Source organism: Trichosurus vulpecula, chromosome 1, assembly GCF_011100635.1.
Source record: "Trichosurus vulpecula isolate mTriVul1 chromosome 1, mTriVul1.pri, whole genome shotgun sequence".
Classification (NCBI taxonomy): domain Eukaryota; kingdom Metazoa; phylum Chordata; class Mammalia; order Diprotodontia; family Phalangeridae; genus Trichosurus; species Trichosurus vulpecula.
In genome coordinates this window covers 307,278,705-307,299,206 of record NC_050573.1, presented here as the reverse complement: position 1 = coordinate 307,299,206, position 20,502 = coordinate 307,278,705, and the positions used below count along the sequence as shown (strand labels likewise).

Below are 20,502 nucleotides of genomic sequence, written 5' to 3'. Positions count from 1 at the left end.
TGGGCTACCAAATTTTAACATAATTTTCCATGAGCCCTCACAACTGACCATATCAATGGCCTTGGTTAGATCTACAAATGTTGCATATAGACCTCTGTTCTGCTTTTGGCATTTCTCCTGGAGCTGTCTGACAGTAGACACCATATTGACTATTCCTTGGCCCTTTCTGAAGCCACACTGGCTCTTAGGTAAATGACCACCTTCCTGGTGAAGGATCAACCTATTAAGGAGAACTCTGGCAAGAATCTTGCCAGCAATGACTAAGAGAGAGACTCCCCTGTGACTGTCACAAGGACAATCCATTTCCTTTACCTTTATAGAGATGGACAATGGAGGCATCCTTGAACTCCTGGGAGATAACCTCCTCTTGCCATATAACCCAGAAAATTTCAGTCAGCTTTTGTATAAGCAATGGACCACCCCCTCCTTGTAAATCTCAATTGGAATAGAATTATCACTAGGTGCTTTGCTGCATGAAAGGAGCCTAATCACATTCAAAACCTCTTCTTCAGTTGGAACTTCAGCTAGAGAGGGATAGACTTCAACCTGAGGTAAATGGTCAATGGCTTCAGCATTGATTGAAGACAGTCTGTTGAGAGCACTATGGAAGTGTTCAGCCCATGTCTCTAGGATCATGTTCTTATCACTAATCAATGTGATTCCATCAGCACTGAGTAGTTGAGATACACCATAAGTCTTCAGCCCATAAATAGTCGATCTGATTAGTTTATAGTCATCATAACAATGAGGTTTTAGTTTTAGTATATGTGTTATATATATTAAGCTATTTTAATTTTTTAGATTAATGTCATAGCTACATCAGAAAACTTAAGGATGATTTGGTTATTTTACTTGTTAAAATGAATTGCTGAAATATTTGAAGTCTTTGTTTGGCTATCATTCAGGTTTTGTAAATGAACCGATCCAGTAGAGCACAAGACCTCACCTGTACATTTAATTCAGAAAAAAAAAAGCTCTAAGCATTAGTATTAAAATCTCAAGGGATTGGTGACCCCACTATCTTTGGTTTTGCAATAGTTACTTGTTCGAAATGTGGATTTTTATTTTGTATTGTTCTCCTTAAGTTTAGAACTTCTTTAACTTATACATGACTCACAAGAATCTAAGTGTTATTGTTTTGCAATGCTGATCAATTACTTTGTTATCTCATTTTTAAGTTAGATGATTTACTGATTTACATTTCAGGACCAATGAAAAGCGTTTTTCGCAAATAATGCCCCTCCTTAATGAATGACTATTATATAATTGGTTACCAATCACAGGCTACAGTTGGCTAGGCAATTGGTGTTTCTTTTGTAATTTGGCCTGGGAGGGCCTTCAGTAATTATTGGCAACTGTAGGAGCTGGGTCTGATTTCACATTGTTTTTAATTGCTTAGGATTGTAGCATGCAAGAGCTGGAAGGTACTTTAGACATTCATTGCATAGGCAAATAAGGACCAGATAAGTTGGGACTTGCCAAAGTTAAAGAAATAGCAAGTTATTGGCAGAAATGGGGCTGGGTCCGACTTCTACATTTTTGGATTTCAGTGTTTTCTCTCTTTAACTTTATTTTTGAGTAACTTTGAAAATCACTAATGCATCACTACTTTATGGTTACAGCTATGAGAGAGTCTCTTTATGTGGAGATATTTTTGACACTTTAGTAACTACACCATTTTGTATAGGTTCTAAGAGGGATTGTCCTTGGGTTGAAAGTTGCTTTACACAGGTAAGCATGTCAGGATCCCATGTATTCTGAGAGGCCAAAGAAAATGAATGTCTTGACTCAAGATGTCGTCTAGGGAACAGCTGGTGCCAGCCTGTCTTATCTCCTATTTTCTGATGTGTAATTATTTTATTACCATTACATTATATTATATCCTCCCCAGTTGCCATACAAAGTAAGCTGCTTTAGGAAATAGATTGCTTATCACTTGATCTTTGTGTTCCTAGTGCTTATTAGCTTAGTGCCTGATGATTAAATAATTAAATAGATAATTTATTAAGCACTTACCACATACTAGGCTCTATCTTAAGTTCCAAGATACAAAGATGAAGTGAAAACCAATGAATAAATATGTCACATGAATAAATGAATGACAATCTAAAATCTGTTTCCTTGCATAATGTGTTTCCAAGTTCTATCAGCTCCTCAGCCTGGTTGCTAGCCCAGGACAGGCATGGTCACTACAAGGAAAGATACACAGGAACTGTTGTTCTCTCCAAGAGTACCATGTCCTATGGGAAGTGATGCTTTTGAGGTCAGAGTTGGGAGAGGAGGTTCAGATGTGAAAGAATTCTCTTAGACCTTCTCATTTAGCCAATGGGAGCTTTTAATTTTATGTGAGAAAGCATCACGGGCCTCCTTAGCAAGAAAGCTAAATGAGACTCTCATATTTGGGGGAATTATGCTTTTACAGAGGTTTCAGAATGATGAAGTAGTTTTAGAGGTTTTATGGGGGTTGAAGATTAGGGACAGGATGAGCAAGATGATGACAAGATAGGAGACACAGGGAGTCAGGATGTTCATGACCCAGGATGGGGGGAGACAAGGAATTTTATGGTCTAGAATAAGGGGGAAGTATTATGATCTTTCAGGATAAGGGGAAGAGACTTTAGGAGTCTTCAGGTTAGAGAATGAACTAGGAAAAAGCAACTCTTGACCCTTAGGGCACTGTTTGTATCCTCATCAATGCTGTGGACCCATTAGGGTCCAGGCATCGCCCAGGAGCACTAAATCAGCAGAGAAGGTCCTCAGGCTCTTCTTAGCTGCTGCTTAACTACATCAGAACCCAGCTACTCTGTTTTTCTTACCGTGGTAACACTGTTACATTGAATTCTTATGTATCCATCTTTCTCCCTTGAAGGTTATTGTTATGGGGGACAACCGATAAAAAAAAGTCCTTTTATGCCTCTGCTATCAGAGGTTGAGTACTAGGCTCCATGGGCTGGGCCACTGGTCTGACCCCAGTGCCTTACAAGATGTTGCATATTTCAAGGATGCTTATAATTCAGTTACAATTCATCCTGGAATGTTTAGGGTTATCTGAGAAGAGGATGTATAGGAATGGGGGAGCCCATGGCTAAAACATTCCTAGGTCTGCTCAGTGTGGGACAGAAGTCATAATGCACTGCTCATTGTCATCTTTCTCATAGCTCTTAGAACTTCAGTGATTTCAGGTGCTGGCCTTTGTCAACCAGAGTAAGAGTCAAAAAATATCTATTTTTCTCTAAGCATTTTGTTCCTCTCACTGAGGCTTGAACTAAATCACCTGTTTTGATGAGAAGAACTGAACTTTGTGCCAGTTGATTAAAGGGAACCTTGGATAGTCAAGGTAGTGTTCACTAGGGTTGTTTTCCTATATTCTGCAAAGTGGGGGAAGTAATTAGCAAATGAGTTACACTTGAGCTTTTTAAAAATCAAATGAGACTTCCTAGGTTTATTCATTTTTATTCATTTATTGCTGGTGTGAGTGAAGATGGCATTCCAGACTAAAGGTTGGCTTGTAACCAGTTAGTAAACCCACTTACCCTGGATCCAGTCAATCAAACCCTATCTACATATTTTCTTCATTTCTGTATAATGATTATTAGTATTGATGATGATTCTGAAGTGCCTTCTGAATCCTCAGGGAGAAACCAAATCCATCATGTCTAAAGATGTTTTGATTTTTGTCTGTGGCATGCTTTTGAAAATTTCTAATCCATACAGTAATGGGAAGCACCTTACTTCCTAACCACTGTGGATTAAAGAAGAGTTTACTGTGTAGGATATTTTGGTTCTGTTGTGACCTTGGTAAGGGAGGAGATTTAAGGCTCAGAATTTACTCTGAGTTTTAGCCAGTATTTGAGCAGGGACTAGAATCGATAGACAAGATAGGTTCATTGAGAAAGTGTTTTAGCATCTTTTGAATGGTAGGACTGGTGGATTGAAACAATAACCTACATTATATAAATGTGATTTAATGTTTACAAAGTGGAAAAGTATGAGTGTCCCATTTCCACAGTTTAAACAAGTTATTCTCCTAGCTGCCCATTCTTTTTTCCATCATGAATTCATTTCTTTTGGCCTTTTGTTCTTCAGAGGTAATCTCTGGTCCCTGCCAACTTCTCAAATGTGGTGCTGGCAGTGTACTTCTACTATTCTTTCTGAAGCAATGATCATTTGATAACTGTTTGCCAAGTGCCTAATAAAATCCTAAGCTTTGTGTCAGAGGTCGTCATGTGGCACAAAAAACCCTATTATCATTGGGAAGAGTTCTCACATGACCAGGCAGTTTCCTGTACCCCCAAATCCTGGGAATGTCACTGCATGATAGGACACAATTATAAAACCCATTGTGTCATTACCAGTACTTCTTGCAAGTACACAGCTCATAGGGCTCAAAGAGAGGGATGGAAAATAATTATTTAGAGATCAAAGAAGCAAACAGAACTCTTATCAGAACTCATATTTGCCAATGACAAATCCTTCCTCAGGGACTGATGCAGTTATTTGGTGTCTACAGTTTTGCACATTATTGGCCTCTCATTGTATTATTGCCCCTTTTGTGAATTCCTTCCTGCAGCTCTCCAGAACTCCTAGCAGGAAGCATCCGTAGTCTCTCCTCAACAGACCTGCCAGCCTAGAGAATGCTTGTCAGGAAGAATCAGACAATCCCAGGTTTGGAAGAGACACCAGAAAACAAACAAGGATACATCTTAGAATATGTGGTCATCCAGCCTTCACTTGGTCAAGAGCCCAGAGACCTGGAGTTTTGTGAATGCTGGCTTGTGGCCCAGCTATATTTTGTCTCACTCTGCTATTACAGTGCTGGGTGGGGAGTCTAGGCTCAATCCTGCTTCAGACACTCAATCGTTGTGTCATATTTAGCAAAGGAATTGCACTCCCCAAGCCTCAGTACCCTCCTCTGTAAAGTGAGGTCGATAATACTAACAAACATCATTAGTTTGTTGTGAGGATAAATAAGATAATATAAAATGATTTGCAAGTCATAGGGCACTATCTCAACATAAGATTTTGTGTTATTATTAAGTATAATTGGTTGGATTACCATGCTAGAAAGAAAGTGCTCCTTGGATCATCTGATAGGAATAAGAGGCCTGCCTCTATCTCTCTCCTTCCTCTCTCTTTTGCCTAGTGCCAAGGAATATGGGAAGAGAAGAGAGAGAAAATAAAATTAAGAAGTAAAAATTCAGAAAGAAGAGAAGCAGACAAAAGAAGTGATAAGGATTGGAAAAAGGGTTGGTGATGGCCGCAGGGGCGACAACAGCAACAAGAACTATATCTCATCCATACATAGCACTCTAAGGTTTACAAAGCACTTTACAAAAATACCTTCTCCTGTAATCCTCACAGCAACCCCATGCAGTAACTGCTGTGATTATCCCCATTTTACAGATGAAGAAAGCGATGCCGACAGAGGTTAAATGACCTTCCCGGGGTCACGTAGGTAATAAGTGTCTGAGGCAGGATTAGAGATCAGGTCTTCCAGATTCCAGGTCCACTGCTCTCTCCACTGCGCCACCTAGTTGTCAGCGGGGGACAATACTGTTTAAACAGCCACGGGCACTCTGACAGTGACTCTCAAAGAGCCAGTAATTAAGTGAGGACACTCCCACTCCCACGTATTCTGGGCAACTGTGTTCACCATTCATCTTGGTACTGTAGCTCTCTGGGATCTGGGGTGAGTTAGGCGTTGGCCCTTTAAAAGGAACATGGCAGCACCTCAACTCTTGGTCTGACTAGTCTGAAGATAGTTCAGCCCTCTGAGCTCCCCTTCCCTCACCTGAGGGCTGTTAGCCTTGGCATCCATGCTACCAGATTTACACTGGCTGCTCACCTACACTTATCATTATCTTCGGAAACTCATCTTTCTACAAGATCAAATCAACTCTGAAATTCATACTTCTTCAGGACCCTCTGCATTTTGGTCCCCTCCTTGCCTCTGGTTGAGGTTTGAGGCAGTTCAGTGGTACAGTAGATAAGAGTGCTGGGTCTGGAATCAGAAAGACTTGAGTTCAGACTTGAACTCAGACACTAACTGGGTGACAATGAGCAAAGTCACATTACCTCAATTTCCTCAACTGTAAAATGGGGATAATAGCAGCTCATAGCTGTCAGGGTAGTTGTGAGGATCAAATGAAATAATATTTGTAAAGCACTTGGCACAGTGCCTGGCACATAGTAGATGCTACATAAATGCTTATTCTTTACTTTTCCCTTATTTCCTGTTGGAAAGGGTTGACATTTCTGGATAATTTTAGGTGGACATAGGAGGGCTTCTCCCAGATCCTATATTTAAGAAGGGCCCAGAGGAAACAACTCAGAATTTCCCACCTGACTTCAGGAGTTCTTCATGTCCCTGCACCAAGTACCCTCCCTTCCCTCCATCTCTGGCATATAGTAGGCACTTAAATATTTATTGACTATCTGACTTCGTGTTAACCTGATTCCATCCTGGTTTTGACTCTACCCTCTCTTTCTAGTTAATAATCCTATTTTTCCCATTTTGGTTCTAGAAACTGGTATATGGACTTCCACTTTGATTTCATGAATCCTGCCTTGTGACTCAGCCAGATTTTATCTCACCTTCCTGTTCAGAACTTGGCTCCATTTCAGCCCTCTTTGGTCGGTTGGTGCTGAGGGAGAGCTGGGCTATGTGACTTACCTTTTTGGTCTGTAGTCTCTCAGCCTGGTCTCCCATCAGCTATTCTGATAGACCTTTGATTCCTTCTGCTGGGTCTTGTGGAAAACTGACTCACAGGGGCTTTGAGTCATCTTTCCAGAGGTGAGGGTTGAAGTTCTGAAGGTGGTTGAATTTGCTGAGAAAGAGGAGAGAGAGAAGAGACAGAGAGAGAGAGAGAGAGAGAGAGAGAGAGAGAGAGAGAGAGAGAGAGAGAGAAAGATAGAGAGAGAGAGTGAGAGAGAGAGAGAGAGAGAGAGAGAGAGAGAGAGAGAGAGAGAGAGAGAGAGAGAGATTGAATATGGAGAGGCTGAAAAGATTAAGAAAGGACCTTGGGGAATACCTACTCTGTGAAGTAAGGAAGAGGACAGAGAAGGAACAGAAAAGTAGATGTCATGAAATCCAAGCCAAGAGAGAGTGTTGAGATGATGGGAATAGCTAAGTATTGCACTGCAAGGAGGTCAAGGAGGATGAAAGTTGAGAATTGGGAAGCAGTTTCATGAAACCAGAAGAGATTTAATTCAACTTTTAAACAGTTGAGAAGTGAGTTGGTGATGAGAAAGTAGTGACATTCAGTATGCAGCCTTTTTCAAGAAGTTCAGCATTGAAAGAGAGGACAGAGATGAGAGTACTTTGAAAAGTAGAAAGTTGAAGAAAAAAATTGTTGTTCTGTGTGTTTCAGATTGGGGAAAACCAAGTGTATTAGCAGGTAGAAAGAAAGGATCCAGGGAAGAAATAGATTTTGAAAATGCCTGGAAGAATGGGAATGACTGATAGAGAAAAGGCTTAAAAGAGGCAGGAGAAGATGGATTAAAGGCATAGTTGGAAGAGTTAACCTCAGGAAGGAATAGAGATATTTCTGCCTGTCCTCAATGCTTGAAATGCTCTCCTACCTCAGCCTCATCTATGGGCTTTCTTGCCTTCCTTCAAGTCCTAAATAAAATCTCATCTTCTACAGGAAGCCTTTCTCGACCTCTCATAATTCTAGTGCCTTCAGACCTTTGTCAGATTTTGTCTAGAATACTGGGTTCAGTTCTGGGCACCATGGCTCAAAAAGAACATTGATAGTTGGAGAGTATCCCAAGGATATTCTTTTATTTGTTTGTTTGTTTGTTTATTATTCTCTTATTGCCTTTCCTCTCTGATTTACTTCCTATTGATCCTGTATATTGTTTTGTCTCCTCCATTGAATTGTATGCTCTTTGAGGTCAGGACTATCTTTTGCCTCTTAGTACCCTGCCTGGCTTATTGGAGGCACTTAATAAATATTTATTGACTGACCAAATCACTTAACCTCTATATGGATCATATGTGCCATAGAACTTATCATCTAAGAGGAAGGAGTTCACCTACCTATGGAAATCAGAGATCCTTCTTTTGAAGGATGAAATTAGCAAAATCTTGTGACTTTTTCTAGCATTTTCTCAGCAACTGGGAAGCAGAAATTCAGTAACTGGGTGGTTAAAGTTATCTAAGGTTAAGGACGGAGAAGCTGGTAATGAAGAATATTCAAGGGTGGTTTAATTCCTTAGGGAATCATTGCCCTGGTCAGAGTCGGGTACTATGTGGAGAGGCAAATGAAATCAGGGTGAGGGAGATAGATTGGGGTAACAGGGAAGGATTATCTGACCAGAAAAGAAACAGCCCTAGCCTTTTAAGAAGAAATCTTAGATAAGCCATACATACATACATGTCTAGTCATAAGTAATGACTAGACAAATTATTCTGGAATCAGTATTAGATTACTGATCTAGGCAATTGTTACAGGTAATTGTTATAGGAGCTCATGCAGAGATCATTATTGAGTAAGGTGATTGGGGAAGCTTTGTGGTGAAGACAGCATTTGAAATGAGCTTTGACAGAAAGGTAGGATGTATGTAGGTAGCATGAAGGGCATTCTAGGCAGTAGGTCCAAACATCAGGAGCACATGCACAGAAGATACAGGGAAGCAGATCGCTTGTTTAGGAGACCAGAAAGCAATATTATTGTTCATATTTCTATTTGGGGAGCAAGAAACTGATAGGAAAGTCTGTCATAAACATCAAAGCACTTTGTATATATGAGTTAAAATGACAATAATAATCAGCAAAGCTGAGTTTATATGCTTTTCTCCAGTGCCATTGTTTATTATTTTGTTCATTTAGGGAGGCAGCTAGGTAGTGCAGTGGATAGAGTACTGGACTTGGAATCAGGAAGGCCTGAGTTCAAATCCAGCCTTAGATCCTTATTAGCTGTGTGACCCTGGAAAAGTCAGTTCACCTCTTTTTGCCTCAGTTTCCTCATCTGTAAAATGAAGATAAAAATAGCACCTACCTTGCAGGCGTGATAGCACTGTGAAAATGTGCTCTATTATTGTTACTGAAGAAGTACCATTGGAGACAATCTAGATTCAAAATGGAGTGATGAATGCACACAGAAGTATCTTATATTCATGTAGTATATTTCTTTATCTTCTTATTCTAGGCGTGCCATGATGGCTGCTCTCTCTGAAGCAACCAACACCTTTACCTTGAATGTTTTCAAAAAAATCAGTGAAGAAGATACCTCACAGAATGTGTTTTATTCTCCCCTGAGTCTCTACTGTGCCCTGGCTATGGTCTTAGATGGGGCCAAAGGAAATACTGCTGCACAGATACAACAGGTACTTGGGACTAAGAGAAAACAAACAAACAAACAGTATGAAACTTTCTATATCTCCCCAAAGCCCCACCTCAGAGGACCTGATCACAAAAAGAGAGCTTGGTCAATAGCGCAGCATTAGTGAGAGGAAATGGAATAGAACATGTTGGGGTTCAAATTACTCTGTGCTGTATACAGTAGGCATTCTGGGTAGAAATGTCCCTGAGGTTACAAAGGCAGAATAATCTTACTTTCTTACCTTGCTAGGAGGAATGACAAGACCACCAGTTTAGGTGGCAGGAGAGCAGGGGGAGTTGACAAATGCAATAATGTATAGGGAGTCTGGAAAGGTAGTTTGGAACCAGGTTGTGAAGGGCTTTAAATGCTGAACAGAGAAGACTTGTATTCCCCTCAAGGCAATAGGGGCTGATGGAGCTTATAGAATAGGTGAGTGACATCCTCAAGTCTTATTTTCAAATGCCCTCAGTCTTTGTGGAACTTTCAGTTGATTTTCCTTTGAGGATTTTGTTTTTGTTTTTAAAGAAAGGAAGTCAGTATTGAAGCTGTTTTTTTTTCTAAACAGGTTCTTTCTTTAAACAAAGGTACAGATGTGCACCAAAGTTTCCAGTCTTTTCTTGCAGAAGCTAATAAATCTGGTAGTCAATGCCTGCTGAGAATTGCCAACCGACTCTTTGGAGAAAAGACTCGTGATTTTATCCCAGTAAGTCTTGCCTTTTATTTCTCCCTGTGTCAAAGAGAGATGAAGACCTTCTATGGGAGGAGAATCTCATCTGTTGCTATGTTAATGAAAATTCAATTTGAACTATTTGAAAAAGTTGCTCACCCCCAGAACACATTATTTCCATATTTTTAAGCATTAACCTCATGGCTCAATGGACACAACACAAGTAGAGTAGACATCTCACCTCTGCTATTTTCTGTCTGGAGAAGTCACCTCACTGGGCCTTAGTTTTCTCTAGCATAAAACTGGAAGGCTCAGACCAGATGCCTACTAAAGTCTCCTAGTTCTAAATCTATGATCCTATAATCTTATAGAAAATGAGTGCCTGGATTAATTATCTCATTCTGACTGTTGACGTTTGAATAGCAGTTTATTGATTTGTTAGAGGAAGTTGGCACATTAGTCTTTCTTTGGGTTTCCTGACTATAATCATTGCTTTTTAAGTGATCTTTTTTTGTGCTAATAAAACTTAAAGGGATCTAACAAGTCCTTAGGTCTAATTTTTAAGTCAATAGATTCAAGTTAGGTTAAAGATTTAATTTCATCTAAGTCTAACACAAAGATTTGGGGTCAACATGTGGTGATCTGTAACATGTTCATGACTGTTTTGAAGAAAGGGGCCAAAATTTCCTGGATGTGCATTGGTGACATTTAGTTTTGGACTTGTGACACTTGGTTATATTGTTTATCCTATTGTTTAGTCTTTTAAGGAATCCTGTCAGAGATTCTACCATTCAGATATGGAAGAACTTGACTTTGCAAATGCTCCTGAGGAAGCAAGAAAACATATAAATAAGTGGGTAGAAGAAAAGACAGAAGGTAAGAAATCATGGAATTTCTTTTTAGCTATTTGAGAGGTGGTGGCTAATGATTTTGATAACTCTTTTGCAAAGTATAAAAAAAGACTGATTTTCTAAGCAGTCAAAGAGGATGCAAAATCTTTCCATTAAGTGTTATTAAATGTTTTTTGTCTTTCCCCTGATTTTCAGTGTCCACATTATCAATAATGCCTTTGAATATAGTAATCAGTCTGTAGAATGAATCACTTCCAACTACAATCTATTCCTCCTTTGGTTGAATGGCTCAAATAAACATTCCTATCATAGGAGTCTGAGGCTTCAAATTTTATGATGTTGCCTACACTTTCCCATACACCCCAAAAATGATACCATATTCTCATTAAAGCCCATGTAGAACCCTATTTTCCTGTCCTTCTGTGCCTTTTAAAATCTATATTCACATGCATCTATTACACATGTTGTACATATTTTACTTTGATGACTATATTTAAATTGATTCATTTTCAGCTTCCTATAAATTACAAGTAAATAGTTCTGTAAATAGGATACTGTTTCAGGGCTATGTACTTTGTGGAACCTCAGAGTATTTTTTCTGATAATAAAGTATTTCTTTCACCATATGGTAGAGTAGAAAGAAGGCTTGGGAACTTCTGGGGGTGAAGCTAAGACGGTAGAGTAGAGAAAGCCCTCAACTTAGCCCTCCCAACATTTCCTTATAACAACTTTAAAATAATGCCTCAAATCAAACTCTGCAGTGGCAGAGCCAACAAAAGGTAAGAGTGAGACGTCTTCCAGCCCAGAATAACTTAAGAAGTTGGAAAGAGAGATTATGACATGGGGACGGAAGCTGGCTCAGAGCCTACAACTTAGTGGTGGATTAGGTGGTGGTGACAGAAGCATCAGCAGCTTCAGGAACTCTCAAGCCTGAGATAGTAAAGGAACTTGGCAACTGGTCAGAAGAAGATTACGGGGGAACCCTGTGATAGCAGTGGATGCAGGGCCAGTGGCTGTTTGAACAACTGCATTGCCTGTACCCACTTGTAGCTCAAGGGTGAAGAAGAGCACATTCAGTCAAGAGGGAGCAAGAGCCCTGAGGAGCAGTATCACTTCTAGTTCCAAGGGATCAGGGACCCTGAGGAACAATATTGTTTGTGGTCTCAAGAGAGCAGGGATTCTGAAGATTGGAGTCCCAAGGAATCAGGAGCCCTTGCTGGGTACAGACAAGGGGAAGTAACCACATCTCTCCCAGGATCATACCACCTTGGAAGCAATGAAAACTTCAAAACCCGCAGAGCTTGCTCTGAAAACAGCAGTACAAAAAATCCTGAACCTTGAGGCAGTGCCCCTTCCCATCATGCTGGCAACAGAGCCCAGCTTTGACATAAAATTTAAAATCAAGAAGTAAAGTGGAAAATAAGCAAAAAATGAAAAGGAACCTGATCATATAAGGCTACTATGGTGACAATGAAAATCAAGACAAAAATTCAGAAGACAATGAAGTCAAAACAGCTATGGTTAAAAGTAAAAAAAAAAGAATTGGATACAATCCCAATAAAATTCCTGGAAGAGCTAAAGAATGATTTTCAAGATCAAATAAGTGACAGAGGAAAAATTAGGTAAGATATGAAAGCAAAGGAAAAAAATCATGAAAAGACAACAGGTTGATAAATGAGGTACCAAGAAATATTGACCAATTTCCCTAATGGATATTGATAAAAAAATTTTAAATAAAATACTAGCAAGGAGATTATAGAAATATATCTCAAGCAATATAGTATGGCCAGATGGGATTTATACCAGGAATACAAGGCCTGTTTGATAGTAGGAAAATTATATAATTGCTCATATCAATAACAAAACCAACAAAAACATACGATATTTCAATAGGCACAGGAAAAGCTTTTGGTAAAATACAGCACCCATTCCTATTAAAAACACTAGAAGCCATGGGAATCGATGGAGCCTTTCTTTAAATGATAAATAATATCTATCTAAAACCAAGAGCAAGTACTGTAACAGGGAAAAACTGGAAGCCTTCCCAATATGATCAGAGGTGAAGCAAGGACGTCTATTATCACCACTATTATTCCATATTGTACTAGAAATGCTAGTATAGCAGTAAAAAAAGAAAAAAAAGGAAGTTGAAGGAATAAAAATGGGCAATGAGGAAACAAAACTCTTACTTTTTGCAGATGACTGGATGGTATACTTAGAGAACACTAGAAGATCAGCTAAAAACTAATTGTAACAATCAGTATCTTTAGCAAAGTTGCAGGATAAAAAGTAAACCCACATAACTCTGCAACATTTCTCTATTCTCCAAACAAAATCCAAATCTTTTAAAATAACTACAGACAATATAAAATACTTGGGATTCTTATCCACCACTACAAACCCAGGGACTTCTATGAGTACAGTTACAAAACACTCCACTCAAAGGCAATTCTAAATAATTGAAGAAATATGAATTGCTCATGGGTAGGCTGAGTCAATATCATAAAAATGACACTTGTACCCAAGTTAATTTGCTTATTCAGTGTCATCCCAAATGAACTACCGAAGAATTATTTAATAGAGCTAAAAAAACAGTAACAAAATTCATGTGGATGAACAAAAGGTCAAGAATATTAAGGGAATCAATGAAAAAAAATGTGAAGTACCTAGCAGTACCTGATTTCAAACTATATGATAAAGCAGTGATCATGAAAACAATCTGGTACTAGATAAGAAATAGAGTGATGGATCAGTGGAAGAGATTAGATATACAATAGACAGTAGTAAATGACCATCGTAATCTTGTTTGATAAACCTAAAAGTCCAAACTTTTGGGGTAAGAACCCACCATTTGACAGAAATTGCTGGGAAAACTGGAAAGCAGTTTGGAAGAAACTTAGGCATAGACCAGTGTCTCATAATGTTTATCAAGATAAGGTCATGGTATAGACCTCAAGGTAGATATCATAAACAAATTAGAGGAGTATGGAAAAATGTACCTGTCAAATCTATACATAAGGGAAATGTTTATAGCCAAATAAGAGATGAAAAGGATTATGCCAAATAAAATGGATGATTTTGATACCATGAAATTAAAAAAAACATTTGCACACACACACACACACACACACACACACACACCACCACCACCACCAACAACAACAACAACAACAACAAACTAATGTAGCTACAATTAGAAGGAAAGCAGAAAACTGGGCAAAAATTTTGTTTTACAGGAAGTTTCTCTGATAAAGATCTCCTTTCTCAAATGTATAGGGGACAGAGCCAAATTAGAGTCAGTTGATAAATGTTCAAGGAATATGAACAGGCAGTTTTCAGAAAAAGAAATCAAAGCTGTCAATAGTGACATAAAAGTACTCTAAATTACTACTGATTAGAGAAATGCAAATCAAAACAACTCTGAGATTCTACCTTATGTGTATAATATTGATTAACATGATGGAAAAGGAAAATAACATCTGATGGAGGAAATGCGGAAAAATAGGGACACTAGTGCACTCTTGGTAGAGTTGTGAATTGATTCAACCATTCTGGAGAACACTTTGGAACTATACCAAAAGGGCTATAAACTGTGCGTACCCTTGGACCCAATAATACCACTGCTAGAACCCAAAGGGACCAAAGAAAGGGGAAAAGGACGTGTATGTACAAAAATGTTTATGGCAGCTCTTTTTGTGGCAGCAAAAAAAAAAAGAATGGAAATTGAGGGATTGCCCCTTAATTGGGGAATGACTGAACAAGTTATGGTATATGATTGTGATGGAATACTCTTGCATTACAATTAATGATTAGTAGGATAACTTCAAAAAAATCTGGAAAAATTCATATGAACTCTTACAAAGCAAAGCGACTAGAATTAGAGGAACGTTGCACACAGTAACAGAAATATTATAACAATGACCAACTTAGGTACTCTGATCAAAACAATGATCCAAGACATTTCCAAAACTCTCAGGATGAAAAATGCCATCCACCTCCAGAGGGAGAACTTAGGAACTTTGAATTTAGATTGGAGCATCCCTTTAAAATTTTGATTTATTTTTCTTTTTTTTGGTCTGTATTTTCTTTTGTAATGGCTAATGTGGAAATATATTTTGCACAAATTCACAGGTATAATCAACATCGAGTTGCTTGCCTTTACAAGGAGGGGACAAATGGAAGAGGAGAGAGGGAGAGAATTTGTAACTCAAACTTTTAAAAAATGAACATAGAATTGTTTTTGCATGTAATCATGAAGTATTTAGTGAAATAAATAAAAATATATAAAGGAAAAAAGCTACAGCAACAAAAATGAAAAGTCTTGGAGTCAGAAAACCCAAATCCAAGATCTGCCACTTACTAGCTCTGTGACCTTGAATGAGTCTCCTGACTTTTCCAAGCCTCAGTTTCTCTGTTTATTCCTGGGGCATTATCATAACATATCAAAAATCTCATAGGGTTTTTGTGAGTCTGCATGAGATCCTAGGTATTAACACATTTTGGAATTGTAAAGGGAATTTTTCTTTAAGATAGTCAGTGAAAGGAGGGATGCTGCGTAGGTGGAAATGGTTCTTTCTTGCAAGCTGATCATGGTATTCAAGGGCATTTTTGCTACTACATCAAAACACAGAAAAAAGTTAGTATACTTATTTTTCTTGGTAACATTTAATGGACAGATTATATCCCTGCTAGATACTGCTATGTGAAGGTGAGTGATTGTATTTGACTACTTTGTAAAGCTTGAAACCCTGCTTAGTGTATTTCCTGGCAGATTTTATAATCACTGTTATGATAATGATGATGATGAGAAAAAGAAGGCTGATTAGAACTATTTAGGGTTTGTGAAATGCTTTATAGATGTTATCTCGTTTTTTTAGATGTGATTATGTCCACATCCATGCTAGATTTAATCTCTAATGTTCTTTGACAGGTAAGATTACAGAACTTCTAGCTAATGATTCCATTAATTCAATGACCTCTCTGGTACTCGTGAATGCCATCTATTTCAAAGGAAAATGGGAGAAACAATTTGATGAAGGCAAGACAACAGAAAAGATGTTCAAAATCAGCAAAGTAAGTGGCAATTTTGCAATGTCCTGGGAGCTCATGGGCAACTGGGACAATGGGAAAGAATCAGTATATTCCCTTTGTTTCTTAAGATATAGATGAAGGGCTAACAACACACAACCAAACTCTACTTTGCTTAATTATTTTTCCTCTCTCCCTCCTTGTCCTTCTCCCCTAGGAGGGCTCTCCCTCCATCTTTTCTCTCTATATTCTGATATATTAAAGAATTCAGTCCTACAGCTCAATGTTCCTTCATTCCACCTGTTAGCCCAGTCAATTTCCTCACCTCAAGACCTTAGAAACTCTCTTATTACAATAGTCTCTGGAAAACAGCTTCATCACCTTTTCTGTATGTTTGGTTTTTTGTAAACTTTGCCATGGTAAATCACGGAAGAAGAGAACATGCTTTAAAACTTGTGTTTTTCAGTTTGGCAATAACTTTTGCCCTGGCACAGAAAACACATCTGGGAAATTACTTATAAATAAGGCAAACCCAAGACAAGCACAAAAACACTTATTTTCCTCAGTTAGGCTACCTGTCTGATCTCCTGTTGTCCAGGTTATTCTTTCTTCAGGAGCTTTTTATTAGCTTCCTTAAAAAGATGAAATATTCCCTTTCAGTCTTTTGGTCTAAGTTTAGCATACTATATCAGTGGCTTAAGAGGTCTGCTTTCTTTTCTATCAGACTCTGAAGTTAACTCTTTTCCTTTTCTTGTTTAACTATTCTTCTTCTCTCTATCCTCTTTATCCCCTTTTAGGGCTGTGCCTCAATCTTTTCTGTATATGTTTTAATATAACAAAGAATTTATATCATTTAGCCCAGGAACTAGAAAGGCATTTAATCTTCCCTTTTGTAGGACAGACCATAAGTGCAAACAAATGGCCTTAGAGGAGAGAGATTAATGTAAGTTAATATCATCAGGTAATAAAAGATGTAACAGAGGATAGACTTTGTAGGATGTTGATATATATGCGTATGTGTGTGTAGGTATATATATATATACGTATATATATATATATACACATATGTGTGTATATATATATGTATGTATATATACACATGTATATACACACACATACACAGAAACATAAAGAAGGCATTATTTATTTGAATGATTTGCTGTTAACTATAAAGCACCTGTTAAATACCTCATGTTGCAGGAAATAAACAATGTTTTATAAACAGAGAAAATCTTTTCTATCAATGTATTCTTATGTCAAAAACTTCATTGTTAATGGTGAAAAGTAATATAGGAGCTAGTGAGTTTTAGAACATCAGTTGAAGATGAGATATGATACAGAATATTGCTAAAGAGTAATTAGAAATGTGGAAGTGCCCCTGAGATTAATATGTCTGTTTTCTGTGAGTTACCTCACCAGGCAGGTGCACTAGATGCAGTGTAAGCCCTTTTGCCAAAAGGAGCCAATCAGGAGCCTGCAGTGAACCAAAGTCTTGCCTTACCAGGCAGGTGCACTAGACACAGATTTATTCACAGCAGACAGACATATGAATCTCGGGGGTACTTCCACAGAATCCATATCAAATTGCTTACTGTCTTAGAGAGAAGGGAGGGAAAGGAGAGAGGGAGAAAATTCGCAGTTCAAAATTTTATTTTAAAGATGTTAAAAATTGTCTTTACGTGTAATTGGAAAAAAATACTGTTGAAAAGCAAGAAAAACATATTCTACAATCCAAAAAACTCCACCCACTAATTGGAATAATGTAAAAAGTTCCAGAAAATATACAGTACACATATTGGGGTTTGGGGACAAAGAAAGGCAAGGACTAGTCTCTTCTTTCCACATCCTCTAATAGTTATCACCTTAAAAGATGTACTGGCTAGGTAAGTCTTGTGAGTAGGAATAGTGTATTTTGAACTGGTATAAAAGAGAGGTTTTTTTTTAAATTATGGCTCACAGGGCTTGGTGACATATGAAATTCCTCTAAGTAGGGGTAAAGTTTTTCATTACACTGTCAGATAAGACTTAGATTGTTAATTCAATTTGAGTGAAATTCATTCACACTGAAGGTTAACTGAATATTTGGTTGTGGAATTAGCTGAATTTTGAGCCTTCCGTGTTCTTATAGGAGGAAGGAGATGAAGAAGACAAGGGAGCACTAAATGTCTTAATTAAGAAAAGTCCCAAAGAAAGAAAAAGGAAACTTAGGGACTCTTGGAAATACTGCTTTGGCATTAGAGATATTTTTATTCATACATGTCTACCAATAGCAACTCTATTTCACATGAAGGGATAAAAGGTGTATTTTTTCTATAGATAAATGTACCACATTCCTCATGAAGAAACAAGCCCCAGGAGATTAAGGTATCACTCTGTACCACTTGATTTATACCCTCAGAGGGTTTACAGTCTAAAGACGTGAAGTATGGGCTTACAAATACACTTCTTTTTTTAGTAAGTTGCACTGATTTTATCTGCCCTCTTCAGATGCTCTGGATTTGGTTTCGTGTTCATTTATCTCCTTTTAGGAGAAGCAGATACCAGTACAAATGATGTTTCAGAAATCTACATTTAGTATGACCTACATAGGAGAAGTGTTTACCAAGATCCTAGTTCTTCCTTATGTTGGAGGACAAATGGACATGGTCATTTTGCTTCCAGACGAGAGAACAGATCTAAAAACGGTGAGAGAAGTATTTGTTGATACTTACTTCCAGAAAATTTTTTTTAAAAATTGATACCAAGGCTTTTAAGGTTATCCAGTCCTTTAAAATGAATCATTTTGTCCTAGATGTCTAGATCAATGACTGGAGGTTACACTTATTTCTTTGCATGTGTTATTAAGGAGCTTGTTAAGGAAGTGGAGTATGGTAGGGGTGGTGGGAGAAGGGTAGAACCCTTGGTATTCAAGGAATCAATTCACTAGGCATAGGGACTGACAATGGGAGATTATAGCAGCAGGACCCACCTGAGGCTAGCGCAGCATTAAGTCATGTTGAGTGCAGCCTTGCTAATTGAAAAGTCAGTATTTTGCCTGCCCAGGAAATCAGGGAACTTCTTTGAGCCAGTTTCCCCTTGGTAAAATGGGGATAATCTCTGACTGAAATAATTCAAGGGCTGTTGTGAGGAGTGAAGAGTGAATGAGATAATGTGTCAAAGTACTTTGAAAGCTACAAAATGCTAGAGAAGTTTAAGATTAGAAGGTAGTCATGAAAGGGGGCAGTAAGAGAATGAAACCTGTTTTCTGAACTAAACTAAGATATTGTGTATTCTTTTAAGTGAGAAGGCTGTGGGATGGGGAAGGCAGGGGAAAGGAAGGTTGTATTTGGAGTCGGGGTCCAAGAACTTGGTTGGAATTCTGGCTCAGCCTTTTACCACCTGTGGGACCTGAAGCAGCCTCAGTTTTCTTATCTGTAAAATGGAGGGTTATACTGGATGGTCTCTAAGGTCTCTTTCAGCTCTGAATCTAAGGTCCTCTGAAGGAAAGTACAGAAAAGAGAGATACCAATCTCTAGTTGAATGATGTGTGTGTGTGTGTGTGTGTGTGTGTGTGTGTGTGTGTGTGTGTGAGAGAGAGAGAGAGAGAGAGAGAGAGAGAGAGAGAGAGAGAGAGAAAGAGAGAGAGAGAGAGAGGGAGGGAGAGAATGTGTTTGGCTCAGTTGTGTATTTATCACTTTCCTAACTTTTCAAGTAGAATAGTTGCTCCTTGGGGGAATAAACCTTTTTCCCCCCTCCTTTGGATCCTCTACACCTAGCACAGTAAGAAGGAATATTTGTCTAATTAAATTAAATCCTTTCAGATTTACATTATGCAACTCTTTTTTATTTCTAGTTGGGAAAAGGACTTACTTCTGAGAAATTAGCAGATTGGTTAAATCCAGAGATGATGGATGAAACTGAGGTGGAAGTTTTCCTTCCCAGATTTAAATTGGAGGAAAATTTAGACATGGAATTCATTCTTCGAAAATTGGGAATGTCAGATGCCTTTGATGGATCCATGGCTGATTTTTCTGGGATGTCAGCCGGGAATGACCTCTATCTATCCAAGGTTATACACAAAGCTTTTGTGGAAGTTAATGAAGAAGGCACAGAAGCATCCTCTGCCACTGCAGCTGTCATGATGAAGCGATGTGCAAGATTTACTCCACAGTTCTTGGTTGATCGTCCTTTCCTTTTTCTCATCCGAGATAACAGCTCAAAAAACATTTTGTTTTTGGGCAAAGTGATCTCTCCATAAAGAGATCATTTATTCTTGATGGAGTCTTTACCCTCATGCTGTTTACATCTGTTTTACTCAGACTCTGATGATGTACCTGTAATTCAAAGTGTCCTTATCAACATGGTGATAATAATCCAAAAATAAAATTCTTGGTTGGGAAATCCTCCACCTGGGATTGCCTGTGTATGCTTTTGTGCTTCTTAGTCCTTTTAATGTAATTTTCAAAGTGCGTGCCTGGTACTCTCATTTGAGGGCATGTAGAGCAAAGGTAGGGCTAGAAGCCAATATTCCCTAGTGCATTTCATGATCGGTTCTTGTTAATGAAAGCGTTGGCTACTAATGGGGCCCCCTGCCTTTCCCCATAATTATGCCTCACTCCTCTGCCCACGCCCCCATTCCAAAAGGCATTAT

At 38.4% G+C, this 20,502-nt stretch overlaps 1 protein-coding gene across 1 annotated transcript; it reads left to right on the top strand.

The window, feature by feature from the left end:
* Window positions 1–9,150: 9,150 nt before the first annotated feature.
* Window positions 9,151–20,135, top strand: LOC118847585 (serpin B6-like). The gene is made up of 6 exons (XM_036756125.1): window positions 9,151–9,330; window positions 9,892–10,029; window positions 10,752–10,869; window positions 15,775–15,917; window positions 18,401–18,556; window positions 19,705–20,135. The coding sequence occupies exons 1-6, from the start codon at window positions 9,160–9,162 to the stop codon at window positions 20,107–20,109; spliced, it is 1,131 nt and encodes a 376-aa protein (XP_036612020.1). The 5' UTR covers window positions 9,151–9,159; the 3' UTR covers window positions 20,110–20,135.
* Window positions 20,136–20,502: the final 367 nt, after the last annotated feature.

Coding starts and splice junctions, on each gene's coding strand:
- LOC118847585 (XM_036756125.1), top strand. CDS start 9,160: ATGATGGCTGCTCTCTCTGAAGCAACCAACACCTTTACCTTGAATGTT. Junction 9,331..9,891: donor CTGCTGCACAGATACAACAG/GTACTTGGGACT, acceptor TTTTCTAAACAG/GTTCTTTCTTTAAACAAAGG. Junction 10,870..15,774: donor GGTAGAAGAAAAGACAGAAG/GTAAGAAATCAT, acceptor GTTCTTTGACAG/GTAAGATTACAGAACTTCTA.